This window comes from Crassostrea angulata, chromosome 7 (assembly GCF_025612915.1).
Source record: "Crassostrea angulata isolate pt1a10 chromosome 7, ASM2561291v2, whole genome shotgun sequence".
NCBI lineage: Eukaryota > Metazoa > Mollusca > Bivalvia > Ostreida > Ostreidae > Magallana > Magallana angulata.
Genome location: NC_069117.1, coordinates 12,247,169 through 12,267,676, shown reverse-complemented (window position 1 = coordinate 12,267,676; position 20,508 = coordinate 12,247,169). Strand labels below are relative to the sequence as shown.

The 20,508-nt window shown below is 33.4% G+C and overlaps 1 protein-coding gene across 4 annotated transcripts in view; it reads left to right on the top strand.

Annotated features, from left to right (window-relative positions):
• Positions 1-20,508, top strand: part of LOC128156088 (triple functional domain protein-like) — a 76,489-nt gene that overhangs the window by 1,114 nt on the left and 54,867 nt on the right. For 3 of the 4 annotated variants that reach the window (XM_052818086.1, XM_052818087.1, XM_052818089.1), the window contains exons 2-17: positions 53-127; positions 468-582; positions 840-930; positions 1,096-1,197; positions 1,565-1,678; positions 2,626-2,851; positions 4,433-4,608; positions 6,785-6,907; positions 7,640-7,831; positions 10,661-10,792; positions 11,627-11,755; positions 11,938-12,039; positions 12,205-12,327; positions 12,418-12,609; positions 13,297-13,466; positions 18,536-18,594. In XM_052818086.1, the coding sequence (XP_052674046.1) occupies positions 53-127; positions 468-582; positions 840-930; positions 1,096-1,197; positions 1,565-1,678; positions 2,626-2,851; positions 4,433-4,608; positions 6,785-6,907; positions 7,640-7,831; positions 10,661-10,792; positions 11,627-11,755; positions 11,938-12,039; positions 12,205-12,327; positions 12,418-12,609; positions 13,297-13,466; positions 18,536-18,594 (2,121 nt within the window). Of the gene's footprint in view, positions 1-52; positions 128-467; positions 583-839; positions 931-1,095; positions 1,198-1,564; positions 1,679-2,625; positions 2,852-3,447; positions 3,465-4,432; positions 4,609-6,784; positions 6,908-7,639; positions 7,832-10,660; positions 10,793-11,626; positions 11,756-11,937; positions 12,040-12,204; positions 12,328-12,417; positions 12,610-13,296; positions 13,467-18,535; positions 18,595-20,508 lie in introns of those variants that run through there. The other variant, XM_052818088.1, reaches the window with a different exon arrangement.

The window sequence follows — 20,508 nt, the reverse complement described above, 5'->3', positions numbered from 1 at the left end:
GCAAACATAACTAAAGTGACACATAATGTTATGCAATTATTGTTTTGTACAGGCGGAAAAAGAACAGATGGGTTAAAGGCAGCAGACATCGTTCCTATTCTACGGGAACGGGTGGCTTATCTTTCAGGTATTAATAATCAAATTCTAAAGCTTTCACAGATTAGTTGCTTTGATTTTGAATTTCCTAATTCAAGATAAGCTTCTTGTTGTCTTGATCTATATTTTTCTAATGTTGATGTAACCTATGTGTATTAGATTCTATGTCTGTTTAAAATGACAGCCTTATTACATATAGCCTGGATAAGACTCTCATTATAACTAAATACCGGTACCTAAGACCAGCATATATCTGTAAATTCTTTAGTTTGTAAAAAATCTTCAAGGGATCACATTCCTACAGAATAAAGGTCTTAGCATTATAGAATATTAGACCTCTATTAAATAATTTGTGTTATGAAATTTTCCAGGGGGAAGAGATAGGCGAGGAGGGGCTATTTTGACATTTCCCTCCCTCACCCACCCAGAAAAACTTGATGCAGATGATTTGAGACGCCTCATGACCTATTTGGCTAGTGTACCTAGGTAAAATACCTTAACATAGATCTTTGTATAAACTACAAAAACATTTTTCTCTCTTTTAAAAAAAAACTGAGAAAAAAATATGATTATATTTCATTAAAAATTTGATCAAAATTGTTGTATGTATTAAAATTCAATATAATGCATTTATTATATAGCATTCATCTGACAGTTAACTTATATTTTGAAAAAAAGTAATGATTGAATGACGTATTACCGTACATATTCTGAGTTTGTGATTTTGATTTTTTTTTTTGTAGCAATGAGGTTCGAGAAAGGGGGTTTACCATGATCATTGACATGAGAGGATCAACATGGCAGATCGTCAAACCTATATTAAAAGTACTGCAGGTATCAGGACTCATTTTTTGACAGCTCATTTAAAACGCGATGAGAAAATATGAAAATTAAATGTTGCTTCACTATTTCCAGCAATGGTGAGAAACAAATGTCTTGTCACTTAATGAATTAAATGCCCTATATATAAAATTTGATTGTACGCTTGTTTCTCCACAGGACTGTTTTCCTGACAGTATAAACATTGCTTATATAATCAAACCAGAGAAGTTTTGGGAGAAGAAGAGAACTAGTCTTGGAAGTGCCAAATATAATTTTGAAGTGAGTTGTAGAATAAAAATAGAACAATTACATAATTCAAAGAAATTATTACAGCTTAAAAAAAACAAAAATGTACATAAAACAAAGCTATGTATAAACTCACATTGTCCTGAAATTGAAGCTTGAGAGAATCTTGAATTGTTGATCATTTATTTTACAGTTTTTACCAATTTATTTTCAAAACTTAATGATGTTCAGATACATATTAATTTTGACATGAAAAAATGGATCCAGCATTATGATGGGTCAAGTTTTGACATTACATGATGTGATGCATGATGTAGATATCAAAATGTAGATACATGTATTCTCAACAACAGATATGGAAATGTTTATTTACACTATAGATCAAGTGATTTCTTTGTAGACATGTATGATCTCAGTTGATGGTTTATCAAAGTTCATCGACTGTTCACAACTGACTCGAGAGTTTGAAGGGAGCTTAGAGTACAACCATGAACAGTGGATACAGTTAAGATTGGTTAGTCTTTTAACCTGCATACTCAGAAATTGCTGATCGGTTAACAACACACACCATGTTTAATTTGTTGTAGTGAAAATGATTTCTGTAGTGTGTTGTTTATGAATGAAAATCTTACTAAATGTCTTTACTTGGTTGATAAATTATAACGTGAATAAGTGATTTTGTTTACAGTACATGTATCTCTACTAAGATTTGAATTACAGGTATTTTAAACTAACATGAAGATAACATTACATATATGTGACATGTGCATTGACATGAGACTAATCTAAGTGGTCATGGGTGGAGAATTCTAACTGATGAATGATTTATTCTGATTATCTGTCCTGATCTATTTAAGTTTCAATGAACCATATCACATTCATGTAATCATCACCTTAATGGCTTATTAAAGGACAAAAGAGATCTTGAGCTTCAACTCCAGTGTATTTGAGAAAAACCTTCAATATTTATTTTATTTAGCCCCAGGTTAAGTTATTCAGTACAGTTACTCTTACCAACACCATCAGTAGAGCTGAGGTATTGAAGTATCATAGAATAGGAACAGTATATATAATAATTTCTGGTTTAAAGTTAGTGTATGTAACCTAATGATGCCTCATTTACTTACAATGGGTATTTATGCAGTTGTTTAATTTTCTGCTGTATTTTACCAAATTGATTTTTTTATAGAACTGTGCAACTGCAGAATTTGAAAATGCATGATATACCAAATTTGATTTAAAAACACGAAGATTTTGAGCCACAACAATTCTGTTTAAGTAATATCGTTTCATGCAACATGTATGCTTTTTCCAAATCAATTTTGTTATAAGGAATGAATAGACATTTTAAACTATAATTATTACTAGTTAAAAAATGAATTGATTTCCATGGGATAAGAGGAGAAGAGAGAAAATATAGCGATCATCATGTTCTGAAGGTCCATATTTTTGCATATTTAGATGCTTGAAGAATTCATATGGAAGGCTCTAGACCTGCTAGACAAGTTGGATGACCTTGGTGAGATTCTGACCAATCCTGAGCTTCCTGAGGACCTGAGTGGTGCCCAGTACCGCCTGGAGGAACACAACCACCTGAAGAGGCGGGTCCAGATGGCCCCTGTGGAACAGCTGGCAATGGAGGGACACAGAATCTTACAGGAAATCACGGGGGAGGGACAGCAGCATGGTAGGTCAACATGGGGTGAAGGGTATATATTGTCCTGCTTTGTAATGCACTGAAAAGTGTTTTCTGTTTGAGTGTTTTACATTTGCACAAGAAATTCTGTAGGAAAATTTAGTTGCATTGAAAGGCTAACTCTTCATCATCAAATCATCATCTCCCATGAGAAGATAAAACCAAAGAAATATTAGTATCAACTTTTTTTTAAACCAAAAACACAGAGCAGAGCTGTAACACTTCATTGTAGTACTGGGACTTGGGCCAAAAATGTGGAAAATTAGGGATGTTTTTTGGAATATAGGGAAGATCAGTATGCATTAGAACTCATAGGGTTTAGATTTCTGATGGATTTTTTAATGCACTATATTTCTGTTTTGCATTAGTTGAATTCAGAGGAACATGAGCAACAGGTTTAGTTATATATTTATTTGAAGAAAAAGATACCTTTTTAAAGTTGGAACATGCATTATAATGGACCATAAAGCCATGCAAGCAAAACAAATCAAGCTAAGAAATACTATAGTAATGAAAGTGATGTCTATATCTAAAGCATTCTTTGAACATTTTCAGCAATTGACATTGAACTTGTGTGAATTTTTTAGAGATGTAAGCTGCTATGGTATTTATTCATTTAATGAATTTATTCCTTGGTTCCCTGATACTTTACTTTGTTTCTTTATTTAAACATATATCCTATAGGTTATGCCTAAATGCTTCATCTTTTATAACCTTTCATTGGATGGTTAATATCAATTGGCATATTTCAGTCTTTGCAAGCCTGTTTAATAATGTACTATTGCATTTCCTGTCTTCTTCATCATAAACAAGGGTATGAGATACTTTTCAAGAAATACTGGTACAACTTTTTTGAACCAAATAAAACTTTACTTATTATTTTAATCAAGATGCTTTATATGATGCTAGTGCTAAGTAACATCCATTCTATGGATAAAGCATGTTTGATATTGAGTATTTATTCCAAGCTTAGATAATGAAGAAGAATGACCAAATATTTATTCTCAAATAAAAATAATGTAAGCAATGAAGTACCACTTATATTTAACGTGATGTCTTAGATTCCTTGCCTCAGTACATGCCTGTTTTACAGTACTTATTTATTTTGAAAGGAAAGAAATAATGCTATAATGCTTTCCATGATACTTCGTAGAAAAGCAATGCTAAATGCTTTATAGTCAAGATTTTTCTGGCAGTCTCACAGAGATACATTGTCATCAAAATTGTACTTATTAGATGTAATTTATTACAATTCTTTCAAATTTTAAGTAATTTTACTTTGAATGTCTCTGATGTTTAATGAAAGTAAATATAATATCCATGAAGACTAGAGTGCTTATGTGTATTTTGAACATCTCTAACATGTTCAATGTTGGCCTGTAAACTGTGTATCATTCTATGGCCCTCATTAAAGGTATCAGGTCTTTTAAACAGTGCACATACTGTATAACACAGTCATTATATTAAATAAATTTTTACCAATGATTTCATGTCAGTAATTCATTTCAATATCCACCCACCTGTATTAGGTATAAGTATCAGAAAACTAATAGGGTCCTGTGTCTGTTGAAGGTCGGAGGTTTGTGATCTCCGGAACAGCTGATTTCCAGAGCTCCGTGCCCCAGATCTCGCAGCTCCTGGACAGGATGCACGGCACCAAACAACACCTGAACCAGCTGTGGCAGGTCAAACGTCTACGCCTCGAGCAGTGCCTACAGCAGAGGATATTTGAGGAAGATGTAGAGAAGGTATTACCCGTAGCTTGTATTTGAAACATATTACATTTATAAAATATTGCTCCTGACTTTCTATGCATATAAAATGTGTTTAATTGTATAATGCTACTACCAGAAATTTTTATGAGGTAAAATTTAACAAGCGGTCCAAGGGGCTGAAAGAAAGAATTTTCACAACATGGTTTATTTAATATTGTTTACACTGGGTACCAAGCTAACTATGACCCAAGAACTTTTACACACAGTATTATACTGATGACCAAAAATTCACCAAGTTTGAGTTTTTCATATTTGTTATTTCTGTAGAGTAATTGACCTTGAAATTGCTTAAATTTTTTTGTTAAATTCTCTTTTCTTTGATATTATCTATTACATAAGAATCGAGACATATAGCAGTAAGCTGATTTTTGACAAATAATTCCTTGCCCAACTTGATTGCATTGCAGAGCTAAAATTTTGTCTTGTCGACATATTTGGTCATGTTTATTTTTATTTCTATCCAAAATTCTTGTCAAAATGCAAAGTAACAAATATAACAATCAGAATAATTTTCCTGTACATACATTTTTTACATGTACTTCGAAAAAAAATTAAAGAGTTTTATATCAACAGTGATCTTAAACAATATGAATAAGTCCTTAGCATGCCCATCCTTCACATGATATTACCAATACATGTACAACAAATTGAATGCTAAACATCTGATAATTGAGCTAGTTGGCCTCAATGTTTTTCCTGGTTTAGATTTTCAAAACTGTATCTTGAAAACACATGCATAGTTCCTTTGTTGATTTGTTAAAAATAAGGATTTAAGTGCCATTTATTCCTGGTTTGTCTGCCAGATTATTTTCAGCCAATCAATGCAAGTTGTTTAAATAACGAGTAGGAAAAAAATGATGTATACTGCAATGTTGAAGACTTGAAAGTTTGGTTCTTTAAAAAGATTTTATAATTATATGCGGTATCTAGCTAAGATTTTTCAGTAGATGCCAGTACACATGTTTGGACACCATTTGTATGTGGTTTAAAAAGTGTTCTTGAATTGTTTATGCTTACGTACAATAGATTTGTTACTGACTGACTACAGAAATATTTAAACAATAAAATGCGTTAGCGGGTTATGTAATTTTTTTTCTGCAATGGTCGCTTCCTTCATTACCCACATGAATCATTAAAGAAATCATTTTATTGTTTATATTTACATTTTGCTTTTAACAAATTGATAAATTCATTATAAGAAGTAAGTCAAATTCGCTAAATTATTGTTAATGTATGTTAGTACGTTAGCTAAAAGAAATAACCAAATCGTCTTCTATGGGAATTTGAGTCTGATATCATCATGATCATTACGTGCTTTTTCTTAGGTCGATGTAAGTTTCGACCAATAGATTACACCCTTGTTTACTTACAGTGTATTGTTGTTATTCAATTTTCATCGTTTTCTTTCTTTCCTCGATCTGCAAAAGTTTGAGCAAATCTCAATGCTGCCATTTTATTCTGCTCCATATGCACCAATGTGACATCAATTCAAAGGGCAACTACTCTTATTTAAAAGTTACTTTAAAGGGCAACTACTCCAAATGTTTTTTTTTAAAAACTCACAGAACTCGTTTTCTGTATTAAATATTATCCAAATGTCGTGATGACTAGGTGAAGCACCAGCCATATTGCTGAATACCGATTCTCACTTAACAGACAGAGATATATCTGGCAGTCACATGTCATGTTTAAACCAATGGAACTGTGACATTTCAGTCCAAAGGAAAACAAATATTTATACACTGCATTGAAAGAAGTAATATCACTCTGATTAAGCAGTAAACCATTCACTGAAATCTTTATATTCCTTTGAGTGGTTATTAAGTTATACATGTATAACATTAGTTTAAACATGTAGTTACGGTAACTTTTTATTAACCTCAAAATATTGACGGTTTCAACACAGTGAATGAAAATAAAATAAAATAAATTCTTTGAATTTTTTTCAACCCAAAAGTTGTACAATATTGATACAAAATATTAAGTTGTATGAAAATTTAATATAATGCCAGATATATTAAGCAGATATACTTTAATACTTTTAATACACTTTTGATGCAAATCCTATGGTGATGACAGTTTTAAAACCAATTAAATGGTGTGTTTCAAAAAGAATTCAGTAACTTCATTTGAATTTTAACTTCTGTAGATGTTTGACTGGATTGCCAACAACAGAGATTTATTCTTGGTCAATTACACTGAGATTGGAAACTCCCACCAGATGGCCGTAGAACTGAACAGTGAACACACCCAGTTTGCCAATAGTGCTGTGGTATGTATTTGTTACCCACCATGACATCACAAAATGGTGTGTTACAGATGTACTATGTAGCTAGGTATTTGACATTCCAATTGGGATGGAGGTAGAATTATTTGTTACCTATGACTTACTGATACTCATTTATTATTTTATTAATTTCATTAATTATTATCAAAGTCCTATTGATGAAAACATCAGTTCTTTTCTAAAAGATCCCAATCAGCTATATTGAATTCAATAGAAATAAAACGCGTAGAATGTTTGGAAAGATGTCTTGTGTTTTACCTGTCTCTCTCTGTTGATCGAGGATATGAGATTTTGGGTTAAAAATAGGTCACAGAAACATTTTGTGAAACTGTGATCTTTTTTTAACTTGCATATCGTTTAAATGGTTGATATTTGGCATAAATTTATGAATGTCATTTATTAATATGATTTGACAATAAGGAAGTAAATTGAAAGTAAAAAATATCCTCAATTTAATGAGAATACTTGAAGCTCTTCAGTTTGTTTTCCTAGAAAAACAAGGAAGAACTAAACCATTGATGTCTTTAAGATTTCCATTCACTAAATGAAGAGGAGTATTTTTCGAACGTAATTGAAGATTGCAGGCTGAGAAATTAAATGACCCTATTTCTAAATTAACACTTAAAACATTCGTGTGCAGATTCTAAAACTGCTCCATGAATGAGGAAATGATGAACAATAGTTTGGATATTGAAACTTCCGGTACATATATTTCAGAATGTTTATGTAAACATCAAGAGAATCCTGGGAATGGCCCAGCGCTTGTGTGATGCCGGACATTATGCATCAAACACAATCCGCATGCAGGCGGGTCAGTTAGAGAGGGAGTGGAAAAGCTTAGCAGCAGCGGTGGAGGATCGTAGTGTGGTGTTGAACATGTCAGTAAACTTCTACAAAAAAGCCGAACAGGTGAGGTCCTTCTTCATCATACAAAATAGCTTCAAAATACTAGTAGCCTATAAAACTTTAAGAGACATAGGATCAAAAGTTATCAAAAATTACTGAGAATTGTTTCCAGCTTACATGTATTAGTGCATAGAATCGAATGAAATAATATGTCCATTACAATGGTAATGATTTTGGCTGAGTGGTAAACGAACATGGAACATCTGATTAAATCTTTATGGTAAAGGTGTTGAATTCAAACGCCCTACCGATACCTTTCCATACATCTTTTTTGTAATTATATACAAATGAACACTTATTAAGTGGAAGTCTTTTGCTACACCATCAAAAAATGATTTTGATAAAATTTCACACAATTTCTTCAAGGTTTTCCTCATATTCTAACATGAATAACAATTAAGGAGTACCAAAAACTTATTGTTTTCCATGAATATCTAGCTAAATTTATCTTACAAGAAATGATGAAATCAAAAGCAGGTTTATACAAAGTACTTAATCCTAACTTTGAAAAGAAAAAAAAAATAAACCATACATGCAATTTATTTAAATAGAAAATGTTGGGGCATTTCTACATTATATTCCTAGTATATGTAGTTCTTTTACACAAAGCTTCACTTTTCCAATGTTTTTCATAACTAAGAATGGGTTTGGCAAAAATGCAATAAATAGTTTAAAATAAACACTCTAGTAATATTTCTTTTGGTTGTGATTATTATTTTATTGGAAAAGTCTGAAAAACAAACACCATCTTTAAGATATCAGTAATAACAACACTTTAATATTAATTTGGCTGGGGAAAGGATAACCTTAGTGTCAAATCTTTCAATTAATCAAACAAGAAGGATGACTGCACTAAACACTGCATTTTGGGTCCTTTTTTGGTCACTATTGTTATGTTTATTTCTTGCTCAATTTTACTTCAAGTCATATGTTTAATGAATTTGGACCATTTCCAATAGAAATTTATTGTTAGATAATGGTTTTAAACTGTGTTGCAATAAAATAATTCATTGTTTTCTTATCCTTCCTGCTCTGCAAATATCTTGAATTTAGATTTGTCTGCCCTTGATTGAAGATAAGAATCATAAATATGCATTGAGAGTTGATCTAATATTGTAATGAGTTGTCTAAAATGAAAATATTGGTACTATAATCTCTCTCTCTCTCTCTCTCTCTCTCTCTCTCTCTCTCTCTCTCTCTCTCAAAAAATAATATATAACATATAATATTGGTCAGTACAAGAAGCAATTGATGATCATAAACCAGTAGCTGATGTTATTAAAATCTTACGTATTCGAAAAGAACTATCAAGTAAATTGATCAGTAATGCACAGAACTAATAATCTCTTAAAGATACATGTATCTCAGAGAAATGAAGAAACCATCACTCGATTGGAATGAATTGAAATAGGTATTGACAAATAATACTGCCTAGCAGACAAATAATACTGCCTAGCAGACAAATAATACTGCCTAGCAGAATGCGTGCTACCTTACACAACACCTGACAGGACTCTTGAATTCACCAAGTTACCTGGGCTTAGAAATCACATGGTGAATTATAATATTCAACAGGTCAAAGTATACTGTTTACAACAGAGAAAGCGACATCATTATAAAACACTTTTTTGTCTGTTTTTATGTAACCATGTGGGCATGTTTGTCTATAATCTCCTTTTGACATAAGCTTATATATATATAAATATACAACTACCATTAAAAGGAGAGCAATAGACAAACATGCACTGACTATGTACCGGTATTAAGTCTTTTAAAAAAGTGGGCATCCTCATCCTAAGGGGATTTAAGAAAATGTAATGACCCCTACCTATGAAAAACGACTTCATTCTTTGTAAATGTAATTACATAAAGTTGTAAATAAGACATTGGCAATTCCTACAATTAAAAAAAATATGTCCATTTTTAACATCTATTTTGTCACAGTTTGTAAATGTCCTTAAGTGATTCATCCTTTTTGTTGTTTCAAAGTTGGTCATTGAAATTAGTTTATAGACCTTTACATGGTGCTGCCCAGACACCCCCCCCCCCTCCAAAAAAATAAATAGAAAAGCACACAAAAATACAGTCTGTATTACGCTATTACTCTAAACAGTATTACACATACATGCTGGATATCTCATTCAGTAAAATAAAAAAAAAAATTCAAAATAAGCTAAATGTGATGTCTGATAATTGATTTGGCTATACAATCCATATAAGACAAGTGCATACTTGGGAAAATTCTTTCAGGAGGTAATTGTTGACCGCAAAGTGCAGAGTACGTTTACTTTTGAAACTCACTCTGAAGTGTTTCAATTCCCCAAAAAGCTTATGTTACGCAAAATGTAAATACAAGTATGAAAAAATTTATAAACGGCAGTATTCAGGAAATCACCAAGTGGTTAATACCACATAGTGTAAGGTACTGAAGCAACTTGTATCAAGCTAGGAACAAAATTCAAACAAACGTCCTTACGTAACCTTTCAGAAGTGAATGTGTAAATCGTGCTATCCATTGATCCATTGAAAGGCTAGACTGATTTCTAGGAAAGGTTTGATTTTAGTATAGACACCCACTCATTCGCACTGACAAATGTAATATGTAGTAAACTTTTTCATTCTTAGAAAAGAAAAGTGTAGTAATTGTTTCCTCTAATTTTGGATTTTCATGATCTTGTAATAAATGAAAACCGATTTAGGCAATTCACTTTTTTCCATGTATAGTAAATTTTTTATGAGGTTTGAACCTGAAGTATGTACCTCAGGTAGTTGTTTTGTTCATACAATATTCAACCTTTGAACTTGCTTCTAATCAAGTAGTTTTACTTACAGTACCTTGCCCAGGTGGCTGGCTGGAGACAAGCCTGTGAAGATGACCACATCCCTGTGGAGATAGAGGACCTGGAGATGGCTCTACAGCAGCACCAGAACCTGACTGAAGTCATCTCACAGTGCTACACCGATGTGAGTGTCCCTTACCTCTACACACCCTATCTCATAGCTCTCTGTCAACTCTATCTCATCTAGCTCTCAACTCTATCTCATATAGCTCTCTGTCAACTCTACCTCATCTAGCTCTCAACTCTGTCTCATATAGCTCTCTGTCAACTCTATCTCATCTAGCACAGTCAACTCTATCTCTCATATAGCTCTCTGTTAACTCTATCTCATCTAGCTCTCAACTCTGTCTCATATAGCTCTCTGATAACTCTATCTCATTTAGCACTCTGTCAACTTATTTCGTCTAGCTCTCTGTAAACTCTATTTCATCTAGCACAGTCAACTCTATCTCACCTAGCATTGTCAAATTATCTCATTTAATAGCACTCTTTCATCTCTATCTCTTCTTCTGTCAACTCTGTCTCATCAAGCTCTTTGTTAACTCTTTTTTATCATCTGTCAACTATATCTCAAATAGCACTCATTTAACTTATCTCATCTTGCTCTCTTTGACCTCTATCTCATCTAACACTGTATCACTCTATCAACTATATCTCATCCAACACTTTGTCAACTCTATTTCATCTTTTCTTCTGTCAACTTTACGTGTTAGTCAAGCTCTTAAATGATTTAGCATGAGATTGTAGTTAATCGTATAACTTGGGCTTGTTAATATCAAGTGCAGGACAATGTATATAGGTTTCAATTTATTAATTTATGATTGATTTGTGTAGGTCAAGTGTGGATCAGGTCATATGTGATTGGTAATTAAAATAGTTTCCTTCACATGATAAAATGCATGTACAAGTATTTTCATGTTGAAATTTTCCTCATTTTTGACTTTGGATCTATTTTAAGGTTTGTCGAGATGGAAAGCAGCTGTTGGAGACATTGCAGACACCAGTGACCTCTAGCAGCATCAACAGTATCACCGCCAAGGCAGACTACTCTGAAGCATCAGGACATGTGCTGGATGTCATCCATGATGTAAGTTATTCGTAATTGCTTAGCATTTCATTAAATGAAGAAAATTTCAAGATACAGGATCTAAGTTGGGTTTTTTTAATACTCAAGTGTTTTATTATGCAACGTATTGTTGAAAATCAATAGTTATTAATGTAATTGGTTTTGTGGAAGATATATACAATATTTGCACACCACATTTATAGGTGTTAGCACACCAGAGACACTTGGAACAGATGTGGCATTCAAAGAGAGTGAAACTTCACCAGAGACTTGGACTGAGGCTGTTCCAGCAGGACGTGAAACAGGTAACTGCTGGAATCAATCTTGTGTGAGCTCTATCTTAGGGTGAAAATCATTCCAAGAGAGAAATGTTCACAGTAAATATGCAACAGTTTATTCGGCTTCTGATATGTAGAATTTTTCAAATGATTTATTGATGTAATGAAGTGGAATTGTGTGTTTGAATATAGGTTATAGATTGGTTAGAAAACCATGGAGATGTCTTTCTTAAGAAAAATACCTCAATTGGTCGAAGTCTTCAAAGAAGTAAAGCCCTGCAGAAGAGTCACCAACATTTTGAAACCGTCGCTAAAGTAAGTTTTAGAAAAGCTTTTAGATGTTATAACTTTTTTTGTCCAATTTCATTTTCTTCATATCATACAATATGTTATCCTTCTTTTTAGAATACCATCACCAATGCTGACAAGCTTTTATCAGCTGCTGATGAGCTTGCCCACACAGGAGAGTGTGACCCCAAGGAGATTTACCGCGAGGCCCAGGATTTACAGCAGAGAATGGGCAACTTTCTGACCGCCCTGGAGCGGCGTAAGGCCACCATTCAAATGGCCGTTGATTTCTACACACACGTTCATGAGGTAGGGTCTGATAAAATATGTGATTAAATTGGTGCTTATTTGACAAAGAGGAAATAACCTTGATCCTTTTTGACAGGAAATTCATAATTTTGTCAATCAATATCAGATGAATGGATTTGATTTCTATTTTTATTATTTACCAGTACATGTAAACAGAAATCTCGTCAGTTTATGAAATTAGTTTATTTTTATGAATAGAAATAAACTTAACTTGATCAAGTGAAGAAAAATGTAACTCTTTTGTAGTCTACTTAAAGTAATATGTTCTTATTTTCTTTTAATAGAATAGGAAATTTTCAGAATTTTAGTTTTAAAAGTTTCCCTATGGGAACCCCCCTCTGATTTTTATTCCCATTGGGGAAGAGGTTCAAAATATGATGGCCTCAAAATGAAAATATTGAAACCAACCCAATGTAAATTGGTGGGAAATGCTCCTTGCCAATTATAAAATTTCACTTTTATTTTTATTAATTGTTATTGACGGTATGTGATATCACAACAAATGTTGGGCACTTGAGATTTTCAATCCTCGTGATTTGATACAAATCAATCAAATCATGGAATTAAGTACTTTGCATAAATCATAAGAAATCTGCAGTATTAGAAAAAAATGGAAGAACATAATTGGTACAACTATGGAAATATACAGAACATAACAATACAAAGAGATGTGTGCCTATCTTCCAGTTGACATCCTGGCTGGAGGACCTACAGCAGGAGTTACAGAGCTCAGAGATAGCTGACACGGTGGAAGGGGCAGAACAGCTGCTTGACCAGTTCAATCAGCAAAGGGAGATCACCATAGAGTCCGCCATCAACACTGTCAGTGAGGGGGAAAACCTGTTGGAAGAAATAAGGTAAAAATACTGTTAATTTCTGTTACCAATTTTCTTTCATTCTTACAAATTTGGATTCTTTTTCATTTAAGTTAAGGGGGTGGGGGATTTATTAATGATTTCATAATTGATACATTCAATTTCATAATGTTTTATAGATTTTAAAAAATCTTTGATGTGATGTAAGCTTAATTTGATTCAAGCACAATTTGATTCAAGCACAATTTGATTTAAGCACAATTTGATTGCCAATTTTACTACCCAATCATTGGACTAGTCACTATTGGGATTATAATGAATAATTGTTTGACCTTTTGAACTCTTGACATTTTTCCTATTACTTATTTTGATTGGTAAACAATTATATATTGAAATTTGTTTTGAATAGCCCCGATATGAAATTGATTTGATGATATATTGGTACAATGAATTTGTAATTAACCACAATTGAATGAAGAAGAAACAGAACTAGTGTTAAGGTGGCTCTATACACCCACAGTTTATTCCTATTTTCAATAGAAGACCACAAAACATATACTTATCAAATATTAAAATGATGATAGGGATACTATAGGTATTTTTAAAGAATTTTTTAATGTTTTTTCGTGTTTTTGTAAAATAATTTTTAAAAAGTTAACTATTAACAAATTGAGAAAAAAATTTTGTCATATGATGGATATATCCTTCAGACACCTAAAAAAGATATAACACTTCTTAGCATTCAAAAATGTTATTATTGCAACTTGTTTTAGTATTTCCCCAAAACATAATTTTTCATATTTTCTTACTCTGTTGACAAATCATCTGAAAAAGCTGCTTGATCTTATAAGAAGATGTATTTTAATAAATGTGACATAAAAAATTTAATGAAAATCATTGCAAATAAACACAAAAAATATTTTAAATTTTATTTGGTATGAAAGTTCCTCAGGTAAGAGTTATCATTCCTAAGTCCCAAGGTCCAAACACCTTGGGGACTTTTCATTTCTGAGATGAAGCAAATTTCCTACAACCAAAAAATACGTTTCAGAAAATTTTGGAAAGTTAAACATTTTATTGTCCTCAACGGGATTCGAACTCATGACCTACAGGTTTGTAGTAAGCCCACTAACCCACTGCGCCACGATGTAAGATGTCGATGATGGGAAAGAAAGTATTCAAAAAATTTTACTTGATTTTATTGTTTATTTCGATAAATAATACGACACAACGTGAAGGTGTAACATTCGACATTACTTGTAAGTAATGAATTTTCCAGTTATCAAATTAAATCTATTCATAATAATAAATTTTTCAAAAGAGCGGTCCCAACACAATTCGCCTCAGTTTAAATCAGCCAGTACCAGAATTGCATGCTTACAGATTTACTTTTTTGCATACTTCGTCATCAAAAAGTGGTGTATAGAGCCACCTTAAGTTAAAACTATGTGTGAGTTATCTCTCTTTGAATAATAAGTAATTCTCTTTTGGCCTAATTAAAAATGTACCACTGACTAAATGCACTAGATTGCAGGGTATTACTTTGTTAAACCTTTGAAGAAGCTGTTAATTAGGCTTATGTCTGCATTTTCGTGTGTTGAGAAGCCAACAGTTGGCTGTAATTGAAATGAGTAGGAATAATGGAGTTGCTTTGGATTTTACAGCAGTGAACACAGAGGAGACATTTATATCATTAGTGTTTTGTACTTGATACGTTTCAAGACCTGCATTCCATCCTCCCAAGATTTTCATCTGCACAAAAATTCCTTGCGATAATAATTTTTATGTGCATTGTTTTCTTTTATGCACTTTAGAATGCATTGTAAAAATGTCAGCGTATTGCAGAAACAGATGATGTTGCACCAAATTAGTTCTACAAAAGTGTGCACATAAAAAAATTAGAGACAACAAAGTGGTTTTTAAATTAAGGAAAAAAGTTTTAGTAAAAGGAAGTAAAATGATTATTATTATAGCTCGAACGATATCTTTGAAGTGAGCTTTCAGAATTGAAGATCTATGCCCCGCTAAAGATGATAATCCAATTAGTTGGCCAAGTTCATCATAATTCACAACATTCCCCCTTTTAATTGACAGAAATGCAATCCCTCAGTCATCACAAAGAACTGATTGTAGTAAATTTGCTTACTCTGTCGAAGCTATTCAGTGCAAATGGTAGCTTGGAAATATTTCAAGTAAAAAGTATGGTTGATTCTGGATGCTGTTCAAGATTTCCCGCTGTGTGAGTGAACTTCAGTTATCAGACTGTGAGGGGACCTCACTATGTGTTACATGCATGGCTGTTGTGTATATATACAGGGGCATGTGTTAGCAAGATTAGTCAAAAGCTGACATGGGTAATAAATATACTATAACTTGGACTGGCCGTTTCAGCCAGGATCTACCGCCTTTTGATGCACACTTGAAAGATGGTGTGTACAAGAGGATATTGCTTTCTTATGAGGCCTTGATCAGGTCTTGCTGAAGGGTAATAATTAGAGATATAAAGAGCCAAAACATGTCTGTCTGGGGGAGTTTTATTTACTACAAGTGTTTATTGGTCATGATTATATATGTGAGGAGAAGTTACATTGAGGTGGAAGATAAATAAACACCATCATGTTGTGTGGATTGAACTCGATGATGAACTTTTTCAGTAGTGTACACGTGATATTGAAATAGAAAAAAGTTTTTATTAGCAACCATGAAATGATAATTATTGAATCGGAGTTCTTTTATTACAATCTCTTTATACAAACACTCTTGAAACTCCTTGAAATTAAATTAAAAAAGCAGTATAAACATTAAATTCCTTGATGTCAGAATTATGTCATTGCTGACCAAACTATACCCTAGTATTATAATTGAATGATTATTAATAAATATTAGCTAAGTTATTGAACTGTATATATGTTAATTATCACAGATTTACTGAGAGCTCAACACTAGGTCGGAAGTACATCTTTCTGATTATGAGGGATCATCTTCATTTCATGCTTGACTGATTTCTGTTTTTCTGCCTGACATGTTTGCGGGAAGGGGGATACAGCCTATTGTTATGTATCTATCAGCTGACATCCCCTGACGCCTGACTACCAGGTGCTTCCATCAGAGGATGCTTTCTCTACTACACAGTTGTGCAATGAGAGGGCTTGGGATGTTAGAAAAGATAAGATAATCTTCTCGGAAAATGAGGTGGAGTCCTGATAATCCACTGCTTTAAGTCTTTGAGTTCAGCATGTGACAGAATTGTACATGCCTAAAGATACCATCAAATTGTGAATTATTTCAAAACTTTAATTTTCGTCACTCCTTTCTTTCCAGTTTTTAAAATATAATCACCTTGTGCCCCGTTGCATTACTCAGGAAAGTATCTCAGGTGTGGGCGCAGAAAAGAAAAATGTGTTTACGAATTCTTTTTTCTCAAGTTACAGAAGAAAAGGGAAAAATTGACACAGATATTTTCTTAATTTATTGAGCAAATGGCCAAATTTTTAACTGTAGAGAAAAATATTCTAAAAAAATCTGTGTAGTTATCTGGTAATTGTATATTTAAATGGGGCTGATGAGAAAATATGTGGTGGATTAGAATTAACCAAGAATTAATCAAAGACATTAAGCTAGAAGGAATGCAAATAATTAAAGTTAATCAGCTTAATACATGTAGTAAAATTAATGGCACAATGAAGTTCTTCCAGGGGAACTGCTAGTAGGAATCTGTTATACGTGGGATTTAAGGAGTTTATTTTGCTCAGGTGCACTGCATCTAAATCATAGTCAGTGACTGAGAAGAAACAAGCGTAACATTCAGCTGCTAAAGAGGGAGACTATCCCTGTCACAGACTTCATGTCATGATCGACCCGGCCCGAATATACTGTGTTATATTTCACTCCATTGGAAAAATGACTCATTACATGTACTACATGGAAAAAAGGACGATTGAAACTGATCTGTAATAATTTCATGATTATAAACAGGGCTGTTACACCATTTGGTGATTAATCGCATTCCTTGGGAGGTTGTTTTTGGAGGAGAGTTTTCCCCCTGTAGACAGCTGAGTGTTTGTATTGATTTCTGAGGAGAGAGTATCTCAGACATGTGCTCTTTTAGTTTCTGTGTCTGCAGGACTTAGTGGGAACTATTGGAAATTACATCCATGTTTGTATTGTTTACAAATGACACATGGTCCATTGATGTGTTGTTATGAAGAATATGGCTGAAGCAAGTGATAAAATTGATGGGATTATCAGGTGTTTGTCTGATGAAAATCGCTGTGAAAGTATTTAAGAAATAAGGAGATGTCGTTACGCCTGGCCATTCATCGGGGTTAACTGTCCCTGGTGCCTATTGTGTACATGTTATGAGATGATAGAGACCCCGGGATGTGTATTTCTCCTGCCTCACTGGTTGTGAGACGGTGTTTGAGTGAAAGCATGTGGTAATCACAAAGGGGAAATCACATAGTTTTTGTCAAGTGGGGAAAACATGTAAGGAAATTAGTCATAGTGCAGCTCAATATTCTGTGTCCGATAGTGTATGAAGGAACAAGTACATTCATCTGTGCAGATTTGTGTAACAAGCTGGGGAGATTTTCATATTTTAGAAAATCACTTATGATGTTGACCAGCTTATGGTCATGATGTAACTGCAACTCAAATCAATTCAGAATGTCAACCTATAAAGAAATGTTGAAATTCTTGAACATTTAGTCAAGAATTTAAAGTATACTATGGAATTAGAGTGAAATACTTTTCCTGAAATTTCAAAATAAACATTCCATCATGCCATCTAACATTCCTATCCCGAGAAGACGCTCGGGGTCCGATTCCGAGAGTGTACCAGTACGACAGCGTCGCTCTTGGAGGGAATCATGGCGACATTCCTGGACCCCAGGACCTTCTCAAAGAAGGGTCAATTTCACCCAGTGGCGAAGCAAACTCTTTGATAAAATGCCAGACCAAAATTTTAACATCATTGTGATGCAGATTATGAGCTTTGTATTGATGATGTTAATCATTGTGTCAAAAATTCTACGATTTGTGGCAGTGGTGTGTCTTTTCCTATGGATAAGACTGATGAAACTGTGGGAACTTATTGTTTACGTTTTTCGTAGGGTGTTCAGTGCTGAGCCAGACAAGATAAACCAGAATGCAGATTATACACATATTGAAGGTAAGTTAAATGTCATATCATATTGTTCTATGATAGTTTTATAATGTTTTATGCTAAATTTTTATTATAATGTGTGATTTTGATTCACTGCTGTAGAATTAAGTTATATAGTTGCTTTATCTCCTTGTATGTACCCTACCGACTCTCCCCCCCCCCCCCCTTCCACACACACAATCGTTAAGTACACATCAATGTAAACAACCACCCCTCCCCATCATTCCCCCTCCCTCACCCTTAACCCCCATAACTTCTTCAGATGTTTACGAACTTTTAGTCTTAAAACCGGTATGTTTTCAAGTTGAACACAGTTGTTTTTGTCAATCTATAAAATAGCATCATGTCAGATAAACATTAAAGAGAGTAGGGTGTCTCTTTTATATGACAAGTTAATGGATGTCATTATAAAATCCAATTACATGGTGACCAGCCCATTTGGTCACTGATGATAGTGTTACCTATAGGCAGGAGATTCAGTGTAGATGTTATTGTACCTGTTATTGTACCTGTCTATGGTCTGTGCCCCAAAACACAGTATGTGGGACAAAACCAGGAAATAAATAGTGATGGCTGGAAGAGATAGTGCATGTATCACTCTCAAGTGTTAGTACATGTGTGGCTGCATGCTCCTCACTGACAGTGTGTCACTTTTATTGTGTCTACTGTATGTAAATTGTAAATAAGCAGAGAGGGAAATTCTTTTGCAGACTGTCATGGTCATATCTCTTCTCAGGTACTGTGGAATCATTAGATTTCGTGGTGGCTCAATTTTTTTGTGGAATTCATGGGTATCTCTCATCCATGAATTTACATCCTCCAAATTAATAAATTAGGGCTACAAAGTCTTTTTCCTTTTGTAAGTATAATATAATAGACAAAATTACATCCCCACAAACTTGTAAATTTTAAGCAATCCATGAAAATTGGCCCCTGAGAATTTTAATGAATCCAAGGTTTACAGAAATTCTAGTGCAAAAGATTTAAGGTCATGTACAGAAATTCTAGTGCCAAAGGTTAAGGTCATATCACTATTCATGTATAAAGAAATTCAAAAGTAACAGAAGGTCAAGGACACACCCAATTTATTTTAGGTTTCTTGTTCATGTACTTGTGGCTCAGTTTGATCCCTTGTGGTTTCAATTTTCAAAATTTGCTGTTTTATTGAGTCTGGGATCTAATTACTTTCAGATGCACTTATCATTCTCTTGCAAGGAAAACTCCTCTTTTCTTACACATCGTTTCTCTGTGAACTCATTTGTTGTTTACAATGTTCTTTGGATGCTGAGCTCAAATGAAGTTTTCTAGAACTGTGTTATTGTTTTCTTGGTAATGTTTCTTTCAAGATTGCATCAGAAACATCCATTACCAAATTTCTTTTCATTGAATAATTATATAAATGTAGCAGAAATTTAATAAATAATACATGTATTGATGTAAATATCACTTCTTTTTCTCAAACGGACAGGATTGGTATTTTTCTTGGTTGTGTTTTGAATTGCCCTTTCCCAAAATAAACTTAAATATTACATCACCAATTATTGGTAACGTAGTATCTGATTCAATATAGATTGGCTTCAGATGTCCGTTGAACCAATAAGAGATATCAGTGGCGATCTCTCCCATAGTATCTAGAGTATTCTGGGCATAGGAAGTCCCCGTCTGGGTTATCTTTATGGTCAAAGCACTGATAATCAATGCCCATGCAAGTCCATTCTGCTAGAAAATGGTATTGTGTTCCTATTTGATTTAGAAAGGCCAACCCAAGGGTAGATAATCAATAATTGAGAATCATATAAACAAAGGTGATAGTCATTTATCTATAATTCAAAGTAGGCCTTGTCCTTTTTGAGTCATACATATCTATAAATGTTCTGAGATTTCAAACTGCATGTATTATTAATGAGTACAATTGAGAAG